Raw genomic sequence first — 27,661 nt, 5'->3', positions numbered from 1 at the left:
CGCTGAGGGTGGTGAAGCACTGGCACAGGTTGCCCAGAGAGGTGGTGGATGCCCCATCCCTGGAAACATTCAAGGTCAGGTTGGACGGGGCTCTGAGCAACCTGATCTAGTTGAAGGTGTCCCTGCCCGCGGCAGGGGGGCTGGACTAGATGACCTTTAGAAGTCCCTCCCTTCCAACCCAAACTATTCTATGATTCTATGATTCATTTTAACTAAGATGGGAAGATTATGAGATACACATAACTAATCTGTAGGAAATTAGATAAATTATTTTCTGGGTAAATCCATCACCCTTTACTCAAACTTTATTTGCAGGAACTACTCAAAGTGTGGAGCTATTTTTCAGGTTAATTCTCTTCTGCAAGCAAGGCACGGACATTGGGCTGGTTCTGGGATTTATATTGCTAGGCCTTTTTGCCAAAGGTAAAACAGCAAAGGTTTTTCGGGATTTAGGTCTCCCACCTTGATGTAAGGAGATCGGTGAAGCCAGTTGATGCGTGTACATCAGTGGATGTATCTCAGATGTTTTCAATAGGTGAACTTCCTAGACTGAGGCATATGTGAGGCTGATGTGCCTGCACGCAAAACCTTGTAGGTATCTCTCTTTCAATCTCTTCTGAGCACCGCAATACTAACATCTGTCAGAAGGCGTTAAACGTATAGCAGAACATGTATGTAGAGATGGATTCAGAGCCACTGTGAGTTCAGCCGTTACCTTTATTTGGCTTAACAGAAGGGAAAAATAAAGGAAAGGAGCTAACCACAAACCACCCAAAGTAATATTTGTCACAGCTGAGACTGTGAACAACCATAAACTGGGGAAATGAGTTATCTCAGCCACCTAATTCTATCCTTTTCTAGATAATAACAACATATTATTATTGTTGTTAGTATTGTTCTTCATACCATACTTCTTCATACCATACTTCTTCAAACCATACTTCTTTTTGAATCCACAATTCTCAGGAAGTAGAATGAACTCGTACTTAAAACGTATCCATTCAGAAGTCAGCAGCTGGGTAAATGTATAGCTAAGTTTGCTGGTACATCTGTACCTACAGCTGAGTATGGGAGTTCTTTGGTCTAGGTCTTCTATTTAAATGTGTATATCTTATCTATAATTGTTTACTTTAAATAAAGATTTAGTGTACACAGCTTCAGCCCAGATGTATTTTTAGACATGGAAAAATAGAACAAACATTTGAACATGTTTTCGATAATTTTTTAAAACTGCTGAGACCATTCTTCTGGAGCTTCCTAGTTCTGCATTTATGCATAAATATATTGTTTTGAGATGGTACAACTGTTGCCTCCTCTGATAAGCCTAGCAGCACGTTTTCCTCATCTCTAGACGATCTAACCATGTTTCTGGTGTGGAATTCCAGTTGTTGATAGGTAAATACGTGTATTTGAGCATACTCCAACATATCTGGGTGTATGTATACATAAAAAAATCCAAGCTTCTTTTTCACCTCTGCTACGTTACCGAATTCCAGCATTATAATGAAAGCTGACTTTGAATATTACTTTTTCAGCCTGCAATTGCCATGGCCATGCCACTGATTGCTACTATGATGCTGATGTTGATCAGCGTCGAGAAAGCTTAAACATCCATGGACATTACGAAGGTGGAGGAGTCTGCATTAACTGCCAGGTAAAAAGGTCATTTTGGTCAGTTTAAATAAATGACATTTGAAGAAGGGCTACTGAAGTGGGACTCTGTCCACACCAATAGTTTGGAGGCTGACCAGTCTAGATAGCTCCATTTCTCTGGTGCTGTTACTTGTACTCAAAGCAGGGAAAAAGGTATCTGAAAATAATTTACATTGTACAACATTGCTTGTTAATGTATAAAAGACACATATAAATTGTATTTATGCTCAGTCTTGTGTGATTCAAATAAAGCTACACAATGCAACGATTAAATCAACTACAAAAAATTCCCTTTCCTATTATTACAAACTCTGCCATTTCTCTGCTTAACAGAAGGAAGTAAAATTAACCAAATAAAATTCCAGCTCAGGCCAGCTGGTTCCTTACTGCAGCAAAACACGAGGGCTCTCCCTCATCAGCAGGAGTAAAGGAGGGCATAGGCTATACCAAGAAGGAAGCACAGAAAAAGGAAAAAGCACAGAATCGTAGAAAGGACCTCTGGAAGTCATCTAGACTAGTGCTCCACTCAAACCAAGGCTAGATGCAAAGTTATGTCAGGTTGCACTGAGAAATGTCCGTTTGAGTTCTGAAAATTTCCAAGGATGGAGATTACACAGACTCTGGGTAATCTTTTACAGCACTTAATCACTCTCATAGTAAAGAGGGTTTTGTTACTGTTCAGTAGGAATTTCCCCAATTGCAGCTTGTGACAGTTGGCTTTTGTCCTTTTGCTGTGCATGCCTGAGAAGAGTTGGCTCTGTCTTCTGTGTAAACCCCTCTTAGGCAGCAGAAAACTGCCATTAGACACCCCTGCCCACCTTGAACATCTCTTCTCCAAGCCAACCAAAGCCATTCCCTCAGTTGCTCCTTACATGCCATGTGCTCCAGCCCTTTAACTGTCTTAGAGGCTTGGTTGGATTGAATCAACAAATGGAAACTTGGAGTCAGAGACTTTACACTGTATCTGTCATCGATGAATAATACGTTCTTGGAAAGAGAAAGAATGTCTCTCATCCTGACTAACTTTTGTTCTACTCTGGCTAATTACTATCAGGAAAGATCATACAAAGCTCTGATCAGCTTGATCTAATCTTGGACTTATCTCTGCTTTGAGTGGGATTGAACCACCTGACCTCCTGAGGTCCCTTACAACCTAAATTATTCATTGGTTCAGTGATCTCAGGGTTAAATACAGCCATACTTACTTGAAAGTCTGTCTTCCTTTTGTTGTCAAGTCATCTGAAGTACAATGACAAGCAGCTGACCAGAACGTAATTCAGAGGAAAAATTATCATCAAGCCTACGTTCCTACGAAACCTATGCATCGTAATTTATGTATTATCATGCTGTGCATTTAAAAATATAGCTGTATTTAAGCAACAAAAAAAGGGAAATATCCAGTAAAATTTTTAGGGTATGTTTTCCATCTTATTGCCACAATATAATCAGATATTGTCCAAAAGGCAGTCAGGAGAGAGTAGTTATTTTTACTAGCATGAGTAGAAGAAATGTTCTAGAAGAAATGTTCTTTGTCTTCCAATCGATATTTTTGTGCAGAACTTTGTTCTTGCAGAATCTTGTAAGATTTATCACGCTCGTCCTTCCTGTCAGCTCTTTGTTCATGAAAGAACATTTCTCTTATATTGTTTCCAGGATAGAAAAGAACAAAATTAATCTAAATCTATGAGTCCTGGTTATATGATTGATATTAATTGTTTGTAAGCTAATTTTGTGGAAGTTATGCTGTATTAAATGAGTTTACCATGAATCTAATTATAGCTTTTTTTTTTCATGGGTAAAGCACATGGATTTTAATTTACTTTTTCTGTTTGTGTCAGGGAAAAAAATGTTAGGAATGGATGCCTGAACAAAGAAGTGATAGAACTGAAATGTTGCATACAAAGACAGATTCAGTTTCTTTAGAGTCTGATAACAAGGGAGTTCTGGAAATCATGTAGTCCAGTTCCCTACTCAGAGCAGCTCTAATTAGATCAGGTTGCTCAGGGACTTGTTCAGTCGAGCTTTGCACACCTCCAAGGACAGAGATGCCACAACCACTCATGGTAACCTGTTTCAGTGTTTGACCGCCTTCATGATAATTTTTTTTCCGTAATATCTAATTGGAATTTTCCATGTTCCAGTCTGTGCCTGTTGCCTCTCATCCTATTGCTGTGTACCTCTGAGAAGAGTCTGGCTCCATCCCCTCTGTATCCTCTGATCAGGTAGTTGTAGATAGCAATAAGTTCTCCCTTCTCTTCTTAATGCTGACGAGACCCAGCCATCTCAGCCTCTTCTTGGATGTCATGTGCCTCAGCCCCTCACCATCTTGGTGGCTCTGCCCATCCCTTGTCCACAGCACCAGTCATCTTATCAGAGAGAACAGTGAGGTTGATTGGGCATACTTTGCCCTAGGTAAATTTATGTTGAATACATCCAATCACCTTCCTGTCCTTTGTGTGTTCTATGATTTGTTCACTGGATCTCCTTCCCCACTGAGCAATGGGCCCCTACTCCCATTAGCTTTTCTTTTGCTGCTGATGTACTCCTAGAAACCTTTCTTTTTGCACTTCACCTCCCTTGCTAGTTTTAACTCCAGCTAAGCTTTGGCTTTCCTAACTCCACTGCTACATGTGTGGGCAATGTGTTTGTATTGCCACCAAGTAGCCTGCCCCCGCTTCCACATTCTGTGTACTTTCTTTTTGAGTTTGAGATCGATCAGGAGCTCTGTATTTATCCGTGCTGGCCTTCTGCCATACTTGCTTGACTTTCTGCACATTGGAAAGAACTGTTCTTGTTCTAAGGAGGCTGTCCATGAGAATCAACTAGTTCTCCTGGTCCTCTTTCTCTTCCAGGGCAGTTTCACACAGGATCTTGCCAAGCAGATACCTGAACAAGCCAAAATCTGCTTTTCTGAAGCCCAGGACTGTAATTCTGCTATTTCTCTTGCTTACTTGTCTCAGGATCTTAAAATCCACAGCCTCGGGGTCACTGCAGCCAAGGCTGCCCTCAACCTTCGCATGTTCTTCCTTGTTAGTGGGTGTCAGTTTGAACAGAGCATCTCCCCTAACTGGTTCATGAACGTCTACATCCAGAAATTGTCTCTGATACATTTGAAATAACTTCTGGATTGCTTGCACCCAGCTGCAGTGCCCTTCTGGGAGATACTGAGGTGGTTAAAGTCATCCACGAGTACCAAAGCTTTCTCTAGCTCCCTAAAGAAGGCTTCATTTGCCTTCTTGTTTAGGTGGTCTGTAACAGACACGTACTACAGAATCAGCTGTGCTGGTCTGTCCTGTGATCCTTACCCGCAAGCTCTGCACAGGTTCATCACCTGCCCCAAGCCCCAGGGAGAGGCCCGGGCATTCTCTGCAGCCCCAGACCTGAACAGTGGCCTCCACCTCCTGGAGCTCTGTCTGGGGTGGGGCCTCTGATGTGCCACAGGAGTTAGCACCAGTAGTCTCCGAAGAATGTGCCCTGCAATATGTTGAGATCATCGCTGCACAATCTCCAAGTAGCCCTACACAGTCTTAGGCAGAGAAGCTGGGCCCGCCGTTAAATGCCAGGTCCCTGCTCACAGCCCTGAATTGCAACACTCCCCAAGGAGGAACTGAACAGCGAGTGGGAGCTGGGGGCAGCTGCTCCGGGACAAAGCTTCCCCTCCACCTCCGGTTCCCCGCTCATGAGACTATGAGCCCACCAGGATGCCTTGCGACCGTGATTTACTCAACTGGTGAATGCCATCGCCGCTGCATGCTCCTGCCACCCCACCACAGGGGAGAGCTTTGCTGCGCAAGTTGAAATACACTCAGGGCTGTGTTCACAGGGGATTTATATATTTTTGCCGTGGTTCAAGTTACTTACGATATTTTTTCTGTGTGCCTAAAACATATGTTTATAGAGAGATATGCTTTTCTAATGGAAGATCTGTTTTGTGCTGACCTGACTGATCAGGTTTTGGTTTATTTTGATGTTGCTGATATTAGACATAAGGTATTCATAAAAGTAATGTATAGTATGAGGAAAAATTAATGATGCAGTTGCCTGAACAATGTATATGTTATGATAAGAAAGTAGTATTAAAAGAGATAAATATCATGTGATAGTGAAAACAGAAATTTTTTTCCTAGATTCAATTTTTTTTTGTTAAATTAGCTCTTTTTTATCATGCTTTAAAGATAAAATTCAGCTGCTTTATGTGAGAATACAATGATTCAGAAATCTGTAGAGAACAGGTGGTTAAAGAACAGCAAATGATGAATGCTGTCTTTATTGAAGTCATATTCCATTTTTTTCCTGTGCTGATCCTTTTTTAGTTGTATATAGAAACAGTGTAAAGGATGTTATTGTTTCTTAATTCTTCCAAGTTCCCCTTTTTATCTCATATTCTCCTTATGTTTTATTTTGCACAGCATAACACAGCTGGTATTAACTGTGAGAAGTGTGCAAAAGGTTACTATCGTCCTTACGGTGTTCCAGCGAGAGCTCCTGATGGCTGCATACGTGAGTCCTTCTCTGTTAAGCATCTTCTCATGGTAGTGGCTTGGTGTTTTTTTGCAATAATCAGGGCATGGGGTGCAACTTTTGGGGAGGAAAAATGAAAGAGTGGCCAAAAAATGTTGGAGAACACCTGCAAATGACTTTCTGTGTTGCTTTAGACCTTTTTAGACCCTTCTAGACCCTTCTCAACTTATGTGTCATGAGCCTAAAGCTTCAGACCAGCAGCAGGACAATAGGAGGAAGTAAGCCAGAAAAGGCTGCTGAGGAGATGGGGTCACGTAAGCCTGGGGTGCTGCTACACACCCCACAGTGAGGTAGCATGACCTCTAGGAAGCCACTCTCATCTCCTAGCCTCATGACCTTGCTTCTCTTAGCTCTCTGATGTACATGTGAGGTATCCTTTGGCTCTTGGTCACTTGAAAATTTTATTCTATAGCTCAAAAGGTCACGAGGATCACTATTCCTATTTTATGCAGTGCTGAACCTAACGACTAATAAATAATGCAATAGGATAATTACTAATACAACATTTAAAAAAGAAGAACTGAGTATAGGTAAGAGATAAGGGTTGAATTACAAACAGGCTGAAGGAACCTTGTGACAGGTCGGAGGAAGCTACGGTTTGTTGCGTTTGGGTATTGAAATGAATGGGAAGTCAACAGAGCCGTGGCGTGCTGCCATAATGTTGCACGTGGTGTGTAAGGGAAGGTGGATGGAGCGTGGTGCTTAGCCTAGACCATGGAGAGAGGTGAGCAGAAGCCACAGAAGAGATAGATAGTTGCTGCAGTGCTGTGGAGTAATGACATGCAGCTTTCTGAATTAAAAAAAAATTAAACACTCTAAGAAAATAATATAGGTCTTCTGAGTCATATCACAAATATTAATTGGTGATATAGAGTACTTGGAAAATATGTAACAGTATGCAGATGTTAATTCTTCAAATAATGAGACATTCACAACTGCAAATGAAACACTATTATAATGCCACCATGCACTGCTGTAAAAGATTAATTATTTTCAAAAAGCACCTAATTGCTGATACTTACTTAGCCTGCAGTTGTAACTCGGAGCATGCAGAGGGCTGTGAGGAAGGGTCTGGCCGCTGCTTCTGTAAGCAGAATTTCCAGGGAGAAAACTGTGAACGCTGTGCTGATGGATTCTATGATTATCCATTTTGTGTCCGTAAGTATACAAATAAAAATGCCTCTTTTCCAATATTTTAAATGTGCATTAAAGAATTAGCTGTTTTCATGACGCTTGACTTGGTTAGAACATCTGGCATGTCAGCTTCACATGTTTACACATTCCGATAAATCAATTGTCATAATACTGAAGAGAGTCTGGTTTATTTTACAAAACGATGGTTACTTGAAAATCAAATAGATTGTGCTGCATTCTCACAATTCTGAGTTCATTTAAGACATCTTCGTCGAGGCTACAGCCTATCTCTCAGTATGTCATGAACTACGGTCCTAAAGCCCTGGACAAGTTGTTTACACGTCTCAGGGTCTTTAGGTATAAAGACGACTTGGACTGGGAAGTGGAACATGACTGTAGCGAGAGAGAGGGGAGAAAACGGTTATGTGTTCTCCTTGACACCTCCTAGGATTTGGAGCTTGCATCCCTGATAAACAAAGCTTGTGGGCTGTCAGTGGATTCTAAAATAATTAAAAATAATTCTAAAATAGTGCCTGCGTAATGTTGGAAAGGTCCTCCTGGCAGAGCATAAGGCTCTCAGCCATGCTCTCTTATTTTTGCTGGACTGCGGGTAGGTGCAGATATGTGGTTGAAGGAAGGGTTCCAGTTTGTTTCAAAATTTTTAAGAAGAGGTTGAAGAAAAAGTGTTTGTAAACCCAGAGAAAATAAACATATTAGGAAAATACGATGTGGCACAAAAGCTGAGTGCTTCTGCTTATTGAAAATGGTAACAGAATGCTATCTAATACTATCGATTAATTGAAAATTAGATTTTTACTTTAAAATAAAGATATTAAAATTAAGTGTTGGGAATTCAGCAAATTAAATGCTTTCCCCATAAACAAATTATATATAAAATAACTGAGGAAAAAAGTAACATCAGGATTGTGTTTGCTGCATAAACGCTTGTGATTCCACGATCAGATTCTAAAAATGCGTTGGTGGGAGAGTTTTGTGCCCTCTGGAGAAGTGTGTTTCTGACAGCCCGTAAAACAGGTGGTGTTCTGGGGCAAGATTTGAGGTCTGACTAAAACAGAGATACCATGATAAAAATGGAAGAAGAGGGAAATCAATACAAAACAAAGGAAGAAAATGGAATGTTGTTTGAATTCAATGGCTGTGATAGTATAAATCCTCTCTGTACAGTGCACTCTGGATTATCACATCTCATTTATCCTCTTGTTTGTAATCCAAAATTTTTAAGTAAGTTCAGCTCAAGTAGACCCTGATCTAAGTCCCACTGATGTTTGTAGCACATCTACTTAGGATCCCATCTTAATGGAGGAAAGTCTGTTGGGGTGTCTTTCCCATTCCTAATCTGGAGGATTCTCAAATAAAAAGCTCACAAGATGTAACGTACGTGTCATGAATTCCGGCAGTTCAGGTAGCGAGTGATAACAGTGCATAGCAGGAGATGGACCTCCAGCTGGAAGCAGGGAGTGTGAAATAAATACAGAGCTCCCTAGATAGCTCTCATAACACCGTCTCGCATGAGAAGGCTTTCTGTACAAAAGGGTAGGGAGCAGGGAAGCAACCTGGTAGCATTTCCAAATGGTGTCTGGCCTTTCATACTGTTCTTTTGGGAAGGGATGTTTGTACCTGAATTGGAGAGCAAAAGTAAAATGTTTCTTATCCTGTTCCTAACTGAAAGGAAACCAAGCTGCAGTGGGTTACTAGAGCCATGTGAATATCATGCTGTCTGTGTTGACAGGGGATGACTTCATGGTTTGTCATGATTTTTAGTGAAATAACTGTGTCTGTTTCAAATACACTTCATTGTTTCTTTTGTTTTAAAGGTATTCCTGTATATCCTTTTACTTCTCCAAATCCAAGAGATGCTATGGCTGGTGACATAATCGGCAAGTTCTTGGTGTTTTTTTTCCCCCCCATTTCACTGTTTTTCCCTGTGTCACTATTTTTCACTGTTTCGGTGGTGCCAGCTCTTTCATGGAGATTTATGTAGTAATTTTGCCACTGTTTGTATTTATCTTTCACAGAGCCTTTGTTCTTGCCAGAAGTTCATCGTATTGTCATGTTTGTATTGAACAGTTTAGTAGGCTTGTTTCAGAAAGAGTTATGGATCAAAATAAGTTTGACCAGCCTGCAGCAAACATCTGCAGAAGAGGCTGACCATCTTGTTTGGTGCTCTTATGAACAGATCCATCAAGACTTTCTGACATGTACAACTTGTCAGCTGCTTTGCAGCGTAAATCTCTTTCTTAAGGCTAACCGGCCTCTGCTTCTGGACTGTCCTTTTGCACCTGGCAAATTGTACATTGCCCTTGGCAGTGAAGAACTTTGATTTCTAAGAGCGCTACATATTTCTTATTTAGCCCACTGCAAAGCTGCCTGAAAGCCATACAATTCTTCCCTCAGTGGGCTTATATTTTTTAGTATATATTATTATACTGCAGAATGGAGACATCATCACAGCTAGCGCTTAATCACATACATACTTGTAATGCACTTCAGGATTAATAACTTTAAAAAACCTCAAAACCTTTTTCATATCCTAAAATCAACCTTCTTCCCCTTTATTTCTATTAGCTTTAATAGAACTGGAGTTTATGCTGACAAATGAAAAAGTGTTTTCTTCTGTGAATGTAGCAGACACTTAGATATAAGCAGACAGTACAAATCCATGTATGTATTTACAAGTCTCAATTGTTTTCTTGAAAGTGTCTGCAGTTGCCATCACAGCCCACAAAGCCTCAGTCTCCTGTACCACTTAACTTCTTCGTACAGCATCTGAAATAATTGCCCTGGTAGGCCTCTGGGTATGCTCTGTCGCATATCCCCTTCTCTCACATATTTTTAAAAGGAAGAAGAAAGAAAACTCCGAAGAAAAATGAATAAATATAAACAGGAGAAAACAGAGCTCCAGCTATTTACATTTTCAACGAGTAGCATCTGAGTCTGAAGGCATGGGAAAGGCAGCTGCCTCTAAGTGGAAGCTTCTGTGTCTGTAGAAGTTGTAAATTTGTGCTGGCAGACTAACCACGATTACAGATTACTATTTTTTTAAATGAGATTTGCGTGTAAGAGCCATACAAATAGTTTTGTTGGTTCAAGAGTAATAATTACTAAGCACCGATCTGTTTTTCTCTGCAAAAATATGAGGAGTTGTGTGATTTTATGCACTAACTTTGTTCCTTTCTTTCTTTTCCTTTCCTGCTGTAACCAGAAGGTGGCTGCAAACCAGGGTATTTTGGCCCCCAGTGTCTGCGTAAGTGCCGTAGTTTCTTTGACGCTTGGAGCCTGCGCTCCGGTGTAAATGCCAGCCTTCGGCTTCCAAGTGAAATAGGAACTTTAAGATCAAAATGCCGTAAATGTTTTCTTTACAAATGTGCTTTTCAGCGTGCCAGTGCCACGGCGCAGGAGTGCTGGGAGATGACTGCAATGGAAATACTGGACAGTGCAGATGTCGAACTGGATTTCAGGGGTTTTCCTGTGATACCTGCGCAGTTGGGTATTTTCGTTACCCCTTCTGCCAGGGTAAGCCAAAACATTCCCTTTCAGCAAGCATATCCAAAATACAGACCCAAGTTTTATACTGAGGGAATTTCAATCCTTTTTGCCACAAAGATGTGTTCATAAGGGGCTCTCCCAAAACTTGCAGAAGTTAAAGAAGAAGAAAAATGTGATGAGGGGGGATTTCTATCTAAAAATGCCCATTTCATTGATCACTGTCTACTGTGTGATGCAGCTGTTAGGCTCCAGTTTGAGGTTGGATTTAGTAACATTGATGAAATTTAGAATACCAAGGGGAACATTTCAGTTACTTATCCTTGTTTTTTTAAAAAATTTATTTGTGTTTAATTTGAGTTTGCAACCTCACTTTGATGCATCAAGCTGCCCTTTCTAATCAGTACTAGAAAACTGACTGTTTTTAAACTTCATTAACCATCTCTGTACTGTCTTTTTAGGCATTTTATTAACCCTTCCCACCTGAGATTGTAAATCCAAACCATAAATTGTTTCATTTGAGTCTTAAAAAGGATGGAATTACTTTCAGTACTTGGCATACCACTTGGCATGGATAAATCAGACTCTGAGTGGGGACAGGCTAAGTGTAATACTTCAACACTGATATTGAATGCAGTAGTTACTGTGAGCCAGATTCTTTTGCTCTTTCGTTAATGTCTCCATCGATACTGAATTATTACTGATGTGGGCAATCAATAAAAGCTGTTATGAATCAAAATAAATTTGATGGGAAGATTTTAGTCCTGTTGAGCATCAGGGAGTGGCACTTTTTAATGGTTTTTTTTTTTTTAATTTAAAGAAAGATAAAAGAAGAGAGCCTGTGCAGAGGCTGCCTCTGAAATGTCTTTTCTCGTTTGCAGTGTGCGAATGTAACTCGGCAGGTACCCAGCCCGAAGTCTGTGATTTTCTCGGGAGGTGTCTTTGTCGCTCAGGGGTAGCTGGACTTCAGTGTGATGGCTGTCAGCCTGGTCACCACTCGTTCCCTGCCTGTCAAGGTAAGGCTGCCAGTTGCATGTACAGCATCAAACAGGCCCCTGAACAGGCAGACAAGAGTGCTTTTCAGGTACCGTTTTTGCAGTGGCTGAAGCAACGTTCACAGCAGTAAATGAGCAAGGGCCTCTTGTTCTCTACAGTGAAGTCCTCATACATTCTCATTCTCCAAGCACTAATTCCAGGCATGTTTCCATAGTAGGGAAGAATTATGTAGTGGGTTTTCTCACAGGCTTTTTTTTGCATGGGCGGATAGTTTGATATAGTCTTAGCAATAACCAAAGCATTTGAAAGCTGTTTTCACATGGAGACCTACAGCAACAGAGCATGCTTGACTGCTGAGGAACTGGCATAGTAAAAAAACCAAGCAGAGCTGTGAAGCACTAATCTACTTTTGCAGAGGGTCTTTGTTTGGTACCTTGCAAAATGTGTGTTCTGTAAATCTGAAAATGAGAAGCTCCCATTTTGCCCTTCACAGTGATTTCTCACTGATTTTAAGATCATACGACAGGCACCGAGCCAAACTGTTCATGTAATCATGAAACATGAATGATCTCCATTGGGGTTGGAATGGGGTTGGAATGAACTCCATTACTGGGGTTCCACCAGTAAACCTGCCACCAAGGACCAGCCTGCTTTTTAGGAGAGAGGAAAATTGATGAAGTATAACCTGGAATATCATAACGGTTTTGTGTGCATGTGATGAATCCATCAAGTCCTATCTGGGCCCCAGGTTTCATCTGCTTTTGCAGTGAGTGAGAGGGGGCCCTTAATCCTTAGTGAATTTTACATTGAGAAAGAATATAGGATATTGCTGAGTTCTGGTATGTACTTTCCTGTACAGCTTAACAAGAGTTATATAGAACATTATGATTTAGTTTCTTCTCTTACTATTTTTGGTTGTTGGCTATAGCAGTCGTCTTCCTTTTGGGCTTAAGTACTTGTTTATGTCCTATGAATAGACAGCAGAATTCCTTATGCCCTTGCAAAGATATATTATGTTGTGTTATCAAACAAAATGGGTGGAATAAAAAAATACCACATGTGTGGTATACCACATGTCTTTATGTTGTGGAGCAGGTTCATAAAATCAGGGTTCTGCGTTGGTACACGCTGTTCAGTGGTTTTAAAGAAACACCTTTTTTTTTTTCCTTAGAACTGAATCAGGTAGCAATCTTAAAGCAAATCAAACCTATATTGAATACGTTTGAACTTTTAACACCAAAAGCTGAGAAGAGACATAAAAGCTTAAAAAAGCATGCAAAAAACCAAATTGTGAAAGACAGATAAAAATAGTTGAAAACACAGCCAGACTCAAAACGGCTGCAGTTCACAGCTTGTTCTGTTAAAATAAGCTGCCATGGGTTTAAATTTAAATTAATCAGCATGCTGCAAACTGTGGTGGAAAGTGAGCAGCCCAGCCTGCTGCTCCTGTTCGGAGTTGTCATCTTCAGAAGAGAGATAGATCTATAACTTTTTGGCTCCTGCGGCTAAAACTGATCTCTCTGGTCTTGCCTTGTTGAACTCAATAGAAGCTTTATTCAATAGGAGTGATACCAAAATAAAGCCTTTATTCAATGTTATTAAAATGAGGAGAGAATGCAATATAATGTTCAGCTGGGGGTGGACTCTAGTGTATGTGATGTTTTTGGAAGCTTCAGTATTTGTATTTCTCTTACACTAACTTCCTAGCAAGCCCTGCATTTTTCCAGGCGTCTTTGAAGTAAACACAGCAAAGTCAGATGTTCTTGGCTGCAGCAGAAAGAGGAACCGAAAGGAGGAACCAGGAACGTGAACATGGAACAGAGCGACAGTGTTTGTTTTGTATTTCTGTCAGTCAGCCATTTCTGTCAGTCATAAAAGCCAAGTGATTAACTGCAACACTTCAGCTTGTACCTGGGGCAGCTGGGATTCCCAGATGGGTTCCCATTCATGTACCTATAAAGTGTGGGCCTGTGTAACTACCAGTATCATTTCACTAAAATAGGACATCTTATCTGTGATAGAGCTGTTAGCCTAAAATAGTGGTAACTCAAGAGAAGCACCCATCCAGCTAGTTGTTATAGTCTGACAACGTGCCTTGTGTGTTAGATGCAGATTCCTGCAATGCATTGCTTGCCAGCTTGTAGAATTAAGACGTCAGCAGTTTTTACCTTGTACATCATGAACCCGTGCTTATGCATCATTAACTGCTTGACTGATAAGCTTCTTGTTAGCCATTAGACCTAGCCTAGCTTTGTGCATGCTGTTTCTCAGAGGTTGTTTTTTGAAGATAAGTACTTCTCTCATGTGACGTTCTTTCCATTTTAAGAAGGATTTCTGTCCCTTACACACGTGTTTTGCAAGGCATCAAACTAAATCTCTAAACTGTACATTACAGAATTGCAGTAAGAACCTGATTATCAATGGTTGAGGAGGCAATTACATTACAAGCATCTATTTCAGGATATTTATTTTTGGCGGTAAAATTATGGTTCGTCTGGATTCCTCATGATTACTTTACATTCAAAGGCGACTTTTTTTTTGCAAACTCTGGTTTAAATAACTACTGGTTTAGACATGCATCTGTTAGGATAGTTATTATTTTTTTCTCTGTGCAGAATGTAACTGTGATGCTGTTGGCTCAGTGGAGAATACATGTGGTCCTAGAGGTCAGTGTCTGTGCCGTAGTAATTACGCTGGACTTAGATGTGACCAGTGCGCTCCAGGTTATTACAGCTATCCCAGCTGCTTGCGTGAGTAAAAGCCTTTCTTCCTTTTACTGGAGTTACCTGTGTGACTATGATAGTTTTGTTCCATCCAAAGCTGGCAACAAAACCACTGAAGATCCAGCCGGTGGCCAGGCTTCCTGGCAGGCATGCGCTCTGGTAGTCCTCCCTGGCACATCATCGCTGTTCCTGTGCTAGTTGTATTAATGTGAGCATGACAGCGTTTGGCCTTGGCACAGTTGTATCTCTCTTTTAAAATATGAAATCTAAAGCTTAGGCTGGGCAATGGGCATGTGCCTTTATGAGTTCTGGCTCACTCAACTTATAGAACATAAGCTGTGTTTCAACTGGTTTGGGCTTCTAATATTTGATAGAGTGTCTTGTAAACTTTTAAGTTTATTAGTATGTGCTCTTGACGTGTGCCAATATTGCACCATAAATCCTAGTCTAGAAGGACTTGACTCTGCAAATCATCCATCATATCAACAATTTTTCCTACCCACGTGGATCAATTGATCAGGCCCAGAATGTTTGTATGGGTTTTTCACATCAAGCAGAGAGAAACCTGTAGGCTCTCTCATTAAAATCAGCAAGCTACTTGATCATCATGAACAGGACTGCTCTTTCCTAGAAATCAAAAGATTATTAATGCTAAAGAAGCAATGTATCCTCAGAATTCTGCTATTACTAATCACCACAACCACAGCAAAAGATAATCTGACAGGTTTGTTCTCTCTCTTTAGGAGACTGGCTGCTATTTTACTAAAATAATTGTCATTAACCATTTCACCCTTAGACTCTATCTGAGCAATTAGTCCCCTGGGCAGCATTGTTCTTTTTTTGTGGCATTATTCTTACTTACCCTGTGTGTATAAATCATTGCAAAACTGAGACCGTACGTAGGAATCTGAAACAGTAAGACTGTTGCATGGTGTATTTCAAAGCTTGCTTCTGGCCTCCTCTGCCCTCAGATCTAAAGGTGTGATGGGCATACAATTTTATATTCTATATTTTGCCATCATATTTTTAAGTTACAGAATCTGCCCTGTGCTTTCTGTAACCATAAGAAGATCAAGAAAGCAGAAAGGCAAAACCAAGTCTGCTCTTAGGATGGGACAAGGAAGCTGAAGAAGAGAGGTTTATTATGGTTTCAGATAATCCCACCTGTTTCTGTCAAGAATAGAAGAAGAAAACAATGCCAAGATGGTACAGGTCACCTCAAACTTATAGGTTCCAAGCAGGGGTGAGGACCTTGCGAGCTATTTATTGCACAGAAAAATGAAGAACACTCTAGACAAATAGTACTCAGACCTCTGCAGTACAAAAGTTTTGGGAAGTTATTGCTTGATACCTACTGGGTGAACCCACCCACCACTGTCAATGTTTGTTGTTGTGTAGCTTGTCAGTGCTCTGCCGACGGTTCCCAGCACGGCACGTGTGAGCCAGCATCGGGGCAGTGCGAGTGTCAAACGGGCGTCACAGGGCGACGGTGCGACAGATGCCTTTCTGCAGCCGACAGTTTCCCCTACTGCAAAGGTAACACTTCTGAGGGAAAATCCTCCATTCTGATTCGGGTCGCCCCCGTTTTTATTGCGGCGTTGTCCAGGGCGGTCTGCTTCATGCAAAGTTTTATAGAAACCCACTGAAGCGTGGGGAGGGAGGTACACACCAGGAGTACATATTAGATGCGCTTATTCATCGTTCTCTGTGTTAGTTCATTAAGTGAACGATAAGTTTAAAACCTTTTTTAGATGATGGCACAGGAAAATGTCTCTCAGTTCTGTAGGTTAGTACAATATTTTTTCAAGTGACTACTTTGCATACCAAACCGGGTAGTCTAAACTAGGCTAAATATACATTTGAAAAATCATTATTAAAGGCTTCTGCTGGTCTTGAAGTTTAAAGTATTTGAGTCCCTCCAAGGTAACTGTATTAAAAAGCCCTTTCAAACTCACACCTGCTACATTGTACTTCTGCACTACTACATTCCACAGCTCTGTTTTCAAAAGATCTTGCAATGTGTTTGTTTTTTAATTTCATAAAGGTGTCAACAGCGAATGTGACCCTTCAGGTAGCATTGGTTCTCATTCCGTAAGTATTCTACCATTGCAGCTAACAATACGTGTTAATAATTCATGTGCCTTTGCTGAACGCATTCACCTCATTGCTCAAGCCCTGAAGCCTGCTCTTAGACTGTGAAAGAATTGCACGAGCTTATTTGCAGAGTAACAGTGGCGAGAGTGGAAATAAACTTTGTGTTTTGTTCTTCGATCATATCAGTGCAATTACCTGATTGGTAAAAAAGGATTCTTTTTTAAATCTTTTCTATATGGAATATGCATACTGTTTATGTCTTCTTGGTATGCTAGAACACTGATATATACATGCAGATGTGCATATGTACCTATGCGTGTCTCAAAGACCTTCTGCTTCTGGGTTGCAATGGGCCATTTCAGCATCAAATTATTCTTGAAAAAATTATTATCTCTTTGTAACTGTTGCTATTCCACTATTATTGTTATTAATACACTGATGTTATTATTAGTAGCGTATTACCAGAAATCACAGTCATTGCTAAACGTGTAGCAAAGAAGACCTAGAGGATAAGTCTGACAGATGGAAGAGGTATCTATATAAGCTCATGTATACACCTATGTGTGTCTTCCACCAATAAAGGAAGGAGTAAATATGAAAATTAATGATTATTTTTAAGGAAATTTGTTTTTTAAACTTTTTACAAAACAGTTAATACTTTAGAGCAGTTCTAATAAGGCTATAAAAGAATTGGAAAGTACATCCGTTGGGACATTTAGAATAAATTAGATACGGAAAAAATACGCAGGGTGGAACAATCCTGTGCTGATAGTACGAGACAGAAAAATCTAAGAAGTCTGAATCAGCCACAGTTTCCATGCATCTGTAAAAGTCAGTAAACTGCCTGAACTGTTAATAATGTTAGGTTTTTCTTAGTACTAAAGAGTAGTATGTTTTTTATGAAACAGATGAACCCATATTAACTCCTTTCTGTCATTAGGGCTATTGCCAATGTCTTCAGCACGCTGAAGGTCCTACCTGTAGTAAATGCAAACCATTGTACTGGAACCTGGCCAAAGAAAACCCTGAGGGATGTACAGGTGACATATTTCATGACATATTGCTTTGGCTTATGGAATGTGTTAAATTCCTTTGAAAGTTATCTTTATTCGCTGTCGCCATCTTTGGTGCTCAGTGACTTTCACAACTCGTTAACAGCATGTTTTTCATGCTACTTAAGTGTAACACCAAATTACCCATGATACCAGCAGTTACTTTTAGAAATTAGACCATAATTTCATGAGCATTTGCTAGTGCTGGACTAAGGTGTGCTCTGAGTTACAATGATGTGTGCTTCATATGGCCTTATGGCAGTTTTACTGGAGCGAGATGAGATTTCTGCCCTTAACATTGAAACCAGAATTTGGCTCATTGTTTTGGGAAAAAGGTGCTTTTTCATTTATTATCATCTTCTAGCTTGTAGAGGAGTGAAAAGCCGCCTTGTGGCCTTAGGGAGTGACAAATCTGTTACAGTTCATGTCTATATAATACTGATCTGTTTGCTATTTTTAATGTTTGCTAGCAGTGAGTGTGTGTTTTTCAGGCAGATAATAGTAATTTTAAAGATTAAAAAAGGATAAAGATAAAAAATCTTTAAAGATTTTTTTTCTCCACAACTATTTCCTTTCCAACAGGTTCCACCACAATAGCCACCCAGATAGGATGACTAGCCTTAGAGCCGATACCAATATCATTACATCTTTGACTCTAAATCTCTAAATACTATACAGTCTAAACATCTCCTCAAAGATTAATTACTGCACCTTTCATGTAATTCATCTTCTCTGCCTTCAGTCACAGAGTCAAAACTGGGTTTCACCAAACCTCTAGGTCAGCATAGCTCCTTCCTGCAATATTTGCTTCATTTATTTTTCGTACAGAGAGTTGAACTGGTCCCAAAGTAGCACTGCAGAATAGAAGGTGCCAGTCAGGCTGGAAGACACTCTCTTGCATCAATTGTCTGAATGTTTCTAAGAAAGAAAACAATTGTAAATCCAAACTCAAGACTGTTTTTGTTAAACACAAGTTAGAACACTTTAAAACACACCAGTAAATCGCACATACGCAGAAGTCCTCATTCTTTCTCCTTTGCTTTTTCTTCTCACCTTGTGCCAGTATCCAACTGCTATTCTGAACCTTCCAGAGTAAAATCCACCTTGTGGCACTATGACTTAAAACTGCAGATTCAGGGTGGTGGGTTTTTTTTCCTGGAAAGTATCTTGGAAAGACGAAATGCAGATTGTCTTTTTTTATCTGTGCAGCATGCCAGTGTGATGTGAGTGGAACACTAAGTGGAGTCGGAGAATGTCAACAGGTAAAGTGAAATTAAAAGAAAGACATTAACTAAATTGATTTTTGTAAAGATAAATTGTTGTAAGATTTGGTAAGGTAGAAGTCTTAGTACCGATTATTGCTTTTGCACATAAAGTGGCTGGTTTTATACAGCAGAGGAGCAGTTTTATACAGAAGTTTTATACATCCTAGGGATGTGTAAGTTCTGAAGATTTTTCATCATCTTGAGTTTATGTGTTTTCTAGTCTCTTCACTGAAGAGGATAAATGACAGAAGTTGTGTCCGATAATATTTTTTGTTGAGATTAGAACGTTCTTCCTCTTTAGAATTAGAGGGAATTCAAAGTATTGAAAGATTAAAGTTCCGAGAAAGGTGCTGAAACATTTTTGATGAAATTCTTTTCTTCACAGGAAAATGGGCATTGTTACTGCAAATCTAATGTTTGTGGAGATTCCTGTGACACTTGTGAAGCTGGTTATTATGCTCTCGAAAACAAGAATTATTTCGGCTGCCGAGGTAAAATGAATAAAGGACATCTCGGAAGTCTTTAGAATTCCCCAGGTTGTATTTTGAACATGTGGATGTATTTGTTGAATCACTCATGTGCACAGCATTTTGCACTGCTGCTTGTAATTGCTTGTAAGCCGTGTAACTCCTCCTTTGCCTTCCAAAGGGAGAAAGAACAAGGCAGATGTTACCACTGTGGTTCCCAGCCATTTTGTGGCTCGCTCACGTGAGGAAAGGTGATCCTCTTTGAGCTCATCGTCCTTCATCTCGCCTTCCCCCGGTGCCTCATTTACCACCACTTGCCTGAGGCTTCTCTGTCAAAGCCCGCAGTGAGATCGCAGGAGGCCCTGCTAAAGCTGTTATCTTATCAAATAAGATAACTGAGAGTCATTCTTCCTCTCACTCCTTCTCCAGAGCTGTGGGGCCAGGGATGGTTGGTTTTCCTGCAAGCGTTACCTGTAAGAGTGGTAGCTGTCTGTTCCGCTTAGCGGTTTTCTAAGGTCTGCTGCTGCCATAAAAACTTAAAATGTTACAACAGATACTAGCTTGATTTCTTTTTTTTGCAGGTATATTCGTGTATTGCTTTGTCGCAGGGCTCAATGTGTTTTGAAGCAGAGCCAGATGTAGCTGTGATGTGGAGAAAGTGGTCCTTCTTCTGAAGGATACTTGCTCTGCCATGTGTTTTGAGTGATGTAGGGCTACTTCAAGAGTGCCCTTCCCTCCTTGTCCCCCCACTGTAGATTTAGGTTTGTTAAAAGTATTGAAAGCACTTTCACTGACCTCAGTGTGCTTTACACCTGTCCAGGGTTGATGCAAGAGATTTATTTCTAAAGCATTGAAGTACTTCTAACAATCATTTAATATGTGCAAAGTTCAAAATAATGGCTACTGTAGCAAACAAAGCTTTCATGCCCAATGTGCAAACCAAGGAGCTAATGAAAGGGATCTGGTTTCACAAAGGTGTCAAATACTTTAATTATCCTTGACTTCAGTGAGATTATGTAGCGAGGTGGGTGTTGGTCTTTTCTCCGAAGTAACAAGCGATAGGATGAGAGGAAATGGCCTCAAGTTGCGCCAGGGGAGGTTTAGATTGGATGTAAGGAAAAATTTCTTTACTGAAAGAGTGGTGAAACATTGGAAGAGGCTGCCCAGGGAAGTGGTGGAGTCCCCATCCCTGGAGGTATTTAAAAGACGTGTAGATGAGGCGCTTAGGGACATGGTTTAGTGGGCATGGTGGTGTTGGGTTGACGGTTGGACTCGATGATCTTAGAGGTCTTTTCCAACCTCAATGATTCTATGATTCTATGATTCTATGATTACAGGTGCTTAACATGTCTTAGAAAATAGGACGCTTTTACACTATGATGTAAATACGTGTTTAGGAACTTTTAACCTTTCAATTCAGCTTGAAATTTTTAGCCTAGACATACTTGTTCTTTAGTACGATGTATTATACCTCCGTTACTAGAGGTGTCCTTTAGTTTGTGCCACAAGTCCTGTCTCCTGTAGAAAGTCATTTAATATTGTTGTCCAGTATTGGTTAAAAATATGCATATGCTATTATATGAACACATATGTTCTTGTGTGCAATTTTTGTAAGATAAATTAAATATTGGGGTACCAGACTCTGAAAAATTAACATCTTACAATTTTTGTAAGTTAGGTTTTTTTTTTTTTCCAAATAATTATTCATCGTGATATTGCTCTAGGAATTCTGACTTATCAGCAAAACATTTGAATGGCTGTTCTGCAAAACTGTAGTCCTGCATTTAGTAATGTGGCATGGCTTATTACTTGTGATTTTTAAAAAAAGTGGCTTTTGTCACATTCCAAGGAGAAATAAAGAAAACAACCACAAGCATGGGAAGCCAGAAATAATTGCAGCTCATGCATGTGTGTTAACATGTGTTCGAAAGAGTCTGAGGGGAGGGGAGTCTGAAGGGCTCTGGAAGGAGGAAACGAGTCATTAACAGTGTTTAATTAGCGGAAGCGAGGTTTGTTTTCTAATAACTTTCATCACTTTTTTTCTCATGGGATATTTGGCTTCTGCTCTTTGCCTGACAGGCTGCCGGTGTGATGTTGGAGGATCCCTCAGCCCAGCGTGTGCCGAGCCCTTGGGTGGCTGCCAGTGCAGAGCGCACGTCGTGGGGACGGCCTGTCGGGAGTGAGTCTGGCTGTAGCTCCTGATAGCTCGTGCTTCAGCATAGTTCTTTTGAAACTGCCCACAAGTCCCTTGCTATCCTTTCACGTGAGATTCTGGATTTGTTGATAAATAAGCTGGTAAATTGTATTAGTTGTCTATATTAATTTTGCTGAGCAGTTTTCTTCTGTTATTTTAATAAGATTTTTTAACTTGGTTCCTTAAATAACCAATACCTGTTTTGCAATAGTATTGCATGTGTATCTATATATCTATCAAGCATTATATAGGAAAACGTATGTAAGCTGTAAAAGCTTCTGGAAAGAGAATTCTCATTACATCCATCTTATCAGCTGTTTTGAATTCAGTAGCTGCTATCAGGATTCCTCAGTCATCAGTAGGTCACCTCCCTTCCACTGCTTTATGCTCTTAGATTTAGACCATACAGCGACTGGTAATTCTTTGTTGTTTTTTTTTTCCTTGAAAGGCCTGAAAAAAACTATTTTTTCCCTGATCTGCACCACATGAAGTTTGAGATTGAAGATGGTACTACCCTCAAGGGAAGGGAAATTCGGTTTGGCTATGATCCTCAGGAATTTCCTAGCTTCAGCTGGAGAGGATATGCCCGAATGTCCTCTGTACAAGTAAGCTGGTATTTTGCTCAAGGCTTTGGGGTGAAAACATAAGTGTATGGTATGTATGTCCCTATAGTACTGCTATGTGTGTGCAAGGTCATGGAGAAACCAGAAAAAAAGGACAGGATCTCACTAATCTGAACCCTTTGGCACTTGTGTCGCTGTTTGGATTAGTGATTGTTGGTATTATTGTAAATTGGTCATTGCTTGTGCAAATATGTGTTCTTCAGAAATGTTCTTTGAGGGTTTTTTTGTGAGAAATACGCATTTTGCAATAGGTGTAAAGAAACGAACTAATAGCTTTAAAGTCTGTAATACTAAGTGCAGAAATTCTTGTCATGCCAAGGACAGCGGAAACAGCAGAAGATTGATGCTTGGCTAAATAATTTGAATTACACAATTCTGTGGCAGTCTGTATCCATAAGATTTTCAGGTACCATCACAGTGCTGTCACGGAAGTCTTCTTACACTTGCAACTTATATTGGGCGAAGAAGAGAAAGGCGCCAACTTTTATTAGGAATGATACCTTCACATTACAGCAAACAGGAAAATGTGTGAATCAGTAAAAGAAGCTCTGAGCAGTAGCATATTGGCAACTTTTCTTTCAGTCTCATGACAGTCTACAAATAAACTAAACAACAGCAGGGGGAATAAGTAAATCACAGAAAGAAAGTCACCGTAATTTAATTGTGTGAGAAGGGACCTGTCTGATTGAACTGCTGAGCAAGTGAACCAGGATTTTAAAACAGTAGATTTGAGCAATAAATGGGATTTTCTCTCTCTTCTTAAAAGTAGTACTCTGGTATAGTTGTGTCCAGCCTCGGTAAGTTGTCCAAGGACTAATGGATCACTATAGACTGAGACATAAGCACGTAACCATTGCACAAGCATAGTGATTTCCTTTCTGTTCTTCATTTGTCACTCTCTCCTCTTTGTTCTTCTGGGTTTTTTTTTATCCCAGAGCTCATATTTGTTGAATCTTCAGAATTACTCCACATTCACAAATGAAGGCAACTCTCCAGTAGCTATGATTTCTTAACTTCTGCTTTCTAACTCAGCTGCTTTTTGCATTTCATATCCAGTGGCATTTTGTAAAAGTAGTGAAAGGCCTTAGTGTCTACTCTTGCTAAAAGTGTGCCTTATTTTTCTTACCTGCATAAAGCTTTTCACTCATGTAAGTAATTGCCAGCTCCAGGCCCTCCTTAGTTAGATCCTTGCATAACTGAGATGATAGTCTCACGTTCTTCATTTCAAGGAACTTTCCTAATTTTGACATAGATTTTCTGTGTCTTGCAGGACCCTGATAATCGTCCTGACATTTATTTTGTAGAAGACAAATAGTGTTACCGTATCTGCCACACAAAAGGCTAATGTAACAACTTTTTGTGAAAAGAAACTATTTCAATACAATTAAAAATTTTTGTGGTGAAATAAATAGGCTGTGTGTGACCTCAGTGGAGATCACTGGTGCCCTGTCATGCTGCTGACATGGGTGTCTCATTATAGACTGAGAAGCTGACAGTCGGGCTCGGATTTTAAAGCACTGGCCAGAGTTGCCTAAGTTTGTGACAGAGCTCAAAGAATAATTTCTCCCCACTCTCTGCCTTTTCTTGAAGCCGGGGGCCGACATCTCTTCCTCCCTTATTCCTCACATATGTCTTCTTTCTCTCCCTTCACTGTGTCTTCCAGATTTTCCATAAAAGCTTAGAAACCATTTTGATAAATCTCCTGAAGCATGTTTATTTCTTTTGCCTTTTCTTTTTTGTTCGTATCTATTTTTCAAGTGTTCCCTCAGTGCCTATCTTATCCATGTAGTATCCTTCAGAAGTCATCCTTCTCCATTTAAAACAACACTTGTAAAACCTTCCCCTACTTGTCTGTATGGTCCATTCTGGTCCATTGCCCTTCTGCAATCACCTAGATTTTAGCTATCTAGTCTCTGTAGATCTCTCAGCCCTGCCATCTGTTGTATGTGTATCTTTGCTTTCTGCTTTGCATTTCTGTTAAGAAGGTGGAGGTCTCTGGGACGATGACGGAGTTGAGAAATATACATTGAGAGCAGCTATGGGAGCTGGCAATCTTGCATTTGTTGTAGCTTTTAGGAGTAAGAGAAAATGAGGCTTTGCGCTCCATTCTCAAATGTATGGAACAGAGAAAACTTGTGTGCATTTGGGGAAGCAGAATGGACCACAGTGGTGCGGAGGTCACTGTACCACAAGCATCTTGGAAAGGGACAGCGAGTGGATTGTGATGGGTGAACAGGTGGGAGTTGGATTATGAGGGGAGCTTTCGGTTTTAGGATGGAAGGAAGGAAGCCAAACCCTTGAGGTTGCACCAATCCTATTTTTTCCTACTCCACCACCAACCTTTGAACACATCTCTGCCGATTCTGTTGCTCTGCAAACTAAATAATGGGGGTTGTGTGAATGCAGCCTCCTGTGGGCTCGAGAACTGCGTGGCTCCAGAGGTGTCAGTTCAGCCCCAGGGCAAAGAGAGTCATGTATTGTATCGCATCTCTAAGAAACGGAAGGATCTGGTGGAGGAGCAGAAGTTTCAGCGATGGTCTGAGACGTCTGCATGCTGTGGAGCGTTGTGTGTGATCTCAGACTAGGATCAAGGATTCTGGCCTGTTCCTTGGGAAGCCAGGAATATGGACAACCCTTGATACCATATGCCTCCTTTATGGCATGGGAGGGGAGAACAACAGTAAAATACTGTCCATGTATCAAGGTGCAATATCAACACACATGTTAGTTCAGCAATTCTGTGCCTTTCTGGATAAGCTGTTATTCAACAAGAGTTTTATTTCACAGGAGGTTTTGTTCTATATTCTTCTGTAAGCTGCCCAAGCCTTTCTTTTCTGTTATGGAGTTTATCTTTGCCAAATGGTTTTTCTTTCTCTGGGTGCTAGTAACAAGTAATATACTTTCCTTTCCTCCTTTTTCCCTTTCTTTTTATTTTTCCCAGCCAGAGGTGGTTGTGCCTGTCACTGTGGCTTCCCCTAAGCTCTTCTACCTAGTCCTCCGCTATGTCAGCCTGGGCTCAAAAAGCTCTAAAGGGAAGATCTCAGTTGCTGAGGGAAAGCATTTTGGCACTAATTATACTTGTAAGTGAATTAATTTTCTCACTAGGCTTGCCTGTCTTCCTCTGTCATACACCAGCATTGCCATTCCAGTATATACTTGTCTGCATGTGCGTTTTTCTTGTAGGACTTTAGTATGTTGCTTGCATGGCTTCTAACTGTTCCTCTATTCAGCACTTTACGGCTGTTTTTGTTTATTAACTTCCATTTTTCAGAATGAAGTGAGGATAACTTTGAATGTGGAAAAATCAAACCTCTACTTATTTCGCATTATCCTGAGGTATATTAACCCTGGAGGTGAAACATTATTTGGTCGCATATCTGCTTGTCAGTCTCGGCCTGAAACAGGTAGGTGCAACTCAACGGCGCAACAGATCAGATGAATGTTAGATCAGAGGAGCCTTTTCAAGGTGCACCCAAGTCAAATTTGTAATGTTGCTGAAAATGCATCGCTTTTAACAGTGTTGGTGCTTTTGTGCTTTTCCTAATATATTTTGCCGTGTGATTGATGTGGCTGTGTTTGCATGAAACCCCTGCTTACAGTAGTAATCAATATTTGTTTTTTCAAATGTTTGCCAAACTCAGTACTTTCAGTTCTGCACTTGGAAGCTCTGAACTGTGTGTTTTATGAAGCTTTTAAAGAAGGGATAACAGCACTTATTTTGGTTTACTTGCCTTTAATATTTCAGTTTAAAAGTGGCTTCTGCCTTCATTCCATGAATAACATTTATTTAATGATGAATCCAATCTACCAAGTTAGCTCTGATTACAGACCTCGATAGCATGTGATGCTTTTTGGGCTCTGATAAAAGATAAGTACTCCATATCCTTTGAATGGTAGAGGCATCCCAAGCCCATATGCAGGATTATCTCTTATTATGCCTAACCTCAGCACACTGATGGGAACTAATGGAGTTTAGTCATAGATTCTTTTAGTAATTCGGAGGAGTCAAAACTGAAGACTTCACAGATACCACTCAGCAGAGTGGCAGCAGTCTGTGGTCATGTCTGGCTTATATTGCCTGGGAGGCAGGGAACCAGCTTTTGTCTGTGCACAGGGGCTTCAAAGAGGAAACCTCTAATATTCATAACAATTGATCCTTACGACTTCTCTTTGATAAAGCATATCGCAGCTATGTTTCTGTTGTACATCAACTCTGCCCAGAAGTTACCTTCAGTTACTATCTGTAGCTAAACATTTTAGATGCTACTGAGAACCTCCAGTATCTGAAATATTTGGCTGAAAGCCGCATGAGAAGAGGCCTTGTGTCAGCTGAACATATTGTGAGTCAGTGCAGAGACAGGTTGAATGCAAAATAATGGAAGGGGAAAGTTGAAGAAGTGAGCATTTCAGAATATTGCAAATCTGGCCATTACAGGGGCAGAGCTCTGCCTTTCTGAACCAATTTGCTCAAGACTAATAAGAACAAAGACAACAACCACTGCATAGCTCTGTAGCTCACTGTGTGTGGTTGAATGCTCTGTTAATACGTATTGACAGAAAAGCATTGATCAGCTCCTGTTAGATCAAGTTTAATGGATTAAATCATCAGTCCAGCACACTAAGCAAGTAGATGCATTTTACACAGTCCCTTATTTTTTTGCTTGATTTTTTTTTTGCTGGCAGGGGCTGCTCAGAGCAAAGAGTTTGTCTTCCCACCCAGCAAGGAGCCCGCTTTTGTCACAATCCCAGGAAAAAGCTCCACAGAGCCTTTCTCACTGGTTCCAGGCACGTGGACTGTCAGTATAATGGCAGAGGAAGTCCTCTTGGTAAGAAAACAATTGAGGAAAACAAGTGCTTGAAGGCTGTCATGATAGTACTACTCTGGAGTTATTTGCCGGGAAGAACCGTGCGAGCAATTGAAATTCAACACTTGTGAAAAGAGTACAACAGCAGAATATCATTATGAAAATCTACAGTTCTGCCTCTTATTTCATTTTTTTCTTCTCTTTCACCTGCTCTAATTTTTCTTTCGCTTACAGACTTTAAGTCTATCTGGAATCTGTATCTTCAAAGGATAAAGTAATATTAACATATAGCACAATTGGTTGAGCATAAATGCTCACAGAAATTCATAATTCTTACATATCAGATGTCGTATCTAAAGCTTGGCTCAGCCACAGATGACCAAGGCCTTAGTTTCTTGACAAAGATTCTTCAGAAAAGTATTATAAGATGGGCTGCATGATTAGCAGGTCATTTTCTAAATGTTTTTATCCTCCCATCATTACTCTCCTTTCACTCACTGAAAAACTGAAAAATTTTCTGACAACGGTTCTGAGAAATTGCTATAAAAAGACAAATAGTTTGAGGTGATCATTTATGAAAAACCTTAAACGTGTGATCACAAAGACAGCAGACTGAAATTCATATGTATA

General features: G+C 40.3%; 1 protein-coding gene across 1 annotated transcript in view; it reads left to right on the top strand.

Annotated features, from left to right (window-relative positions):
- LAMA3 (laminin subunit alpha 3) overlaps nt 1–27,661 on the top strand; it is a 122,209-nt gene that overhangs the window by 27,717 nt on the left and 66,831 nt on the right. Inside the window, exons 8-24 of the mRNA XM_076329830.1 lie at nt 1,536–1,654; nt 6,063–6,153; nt 7,201–7,332; nt 9,144–9,206; nt 10,532–10,573; nt 10,705–10,842; nt 11,694–11,828; nt 14,424–14,558; nt 15,930–16,067; nt 16,576–16,622; nt 17,566–17,665; nt 18,887–18,939; nt 19,328–19,433; nt 21,489–21,588; nt 22,052–22,208; nt 25,498–25,630; nt 26,910–27,052. Coding sequence (XP_076185945.1) covers nt 1,536–1,654; nt 6,063–6,153; nt 7,201–7,332; nt 9,144–9,206; nt 10,532–10,573; nt 10,705–10,842; nt 11,694–11,828; nt 14,424–14,558; nt 15,930–16,067; nt 16,576–16,622; nt 17,566–17,665; nt 18,887–18,939; nt 19,328–19,433; nt 21,489–21,588; nt 22,052–22,208; nt 25,498–25,630; nt 26,910–27,052 — 1,832 coding nt within the window. The remainder of the gene's footprint in view (nt 1–1,535; nt 1,655–6,062; nt 6,154–7,200; nt 7,333–9,143; nt 9,207–10,531; nt 10,574–10,704; nt 10,843–11,693; nt 11,829–14,423; nt 14,559–15,929; nt 16,068–16,575; nt 16,623–17,565; nt 17,666–18,886; nt 18,940–19,327; nt 19,434–21,488; nt 21,589–22,051; nt 22,209–25,497; nt 25,631–26,909; nt 27,053–27,661) is intronic.

The sequence above is a fragment of the Aptenodytes patagonicus genome, chromosome 2 (assembly GCF_965638725.1).
Source record: "Aptenodytes patagonicus chromosome 2, bAptPat1.pri.cur, whole genome shotgun sequence".
NCBI lineage: Eukaryota > Metazoa > Chordata > Aves > Sphenisciformes > Spheniscidae > Aptenodytes > Aptenodytes patagonicus.
The sequence above is the reverse complement of the archived record's forward strand: the minus strand, read 5'-3'. Positions and strand labels throughout refer to the sequence as shown.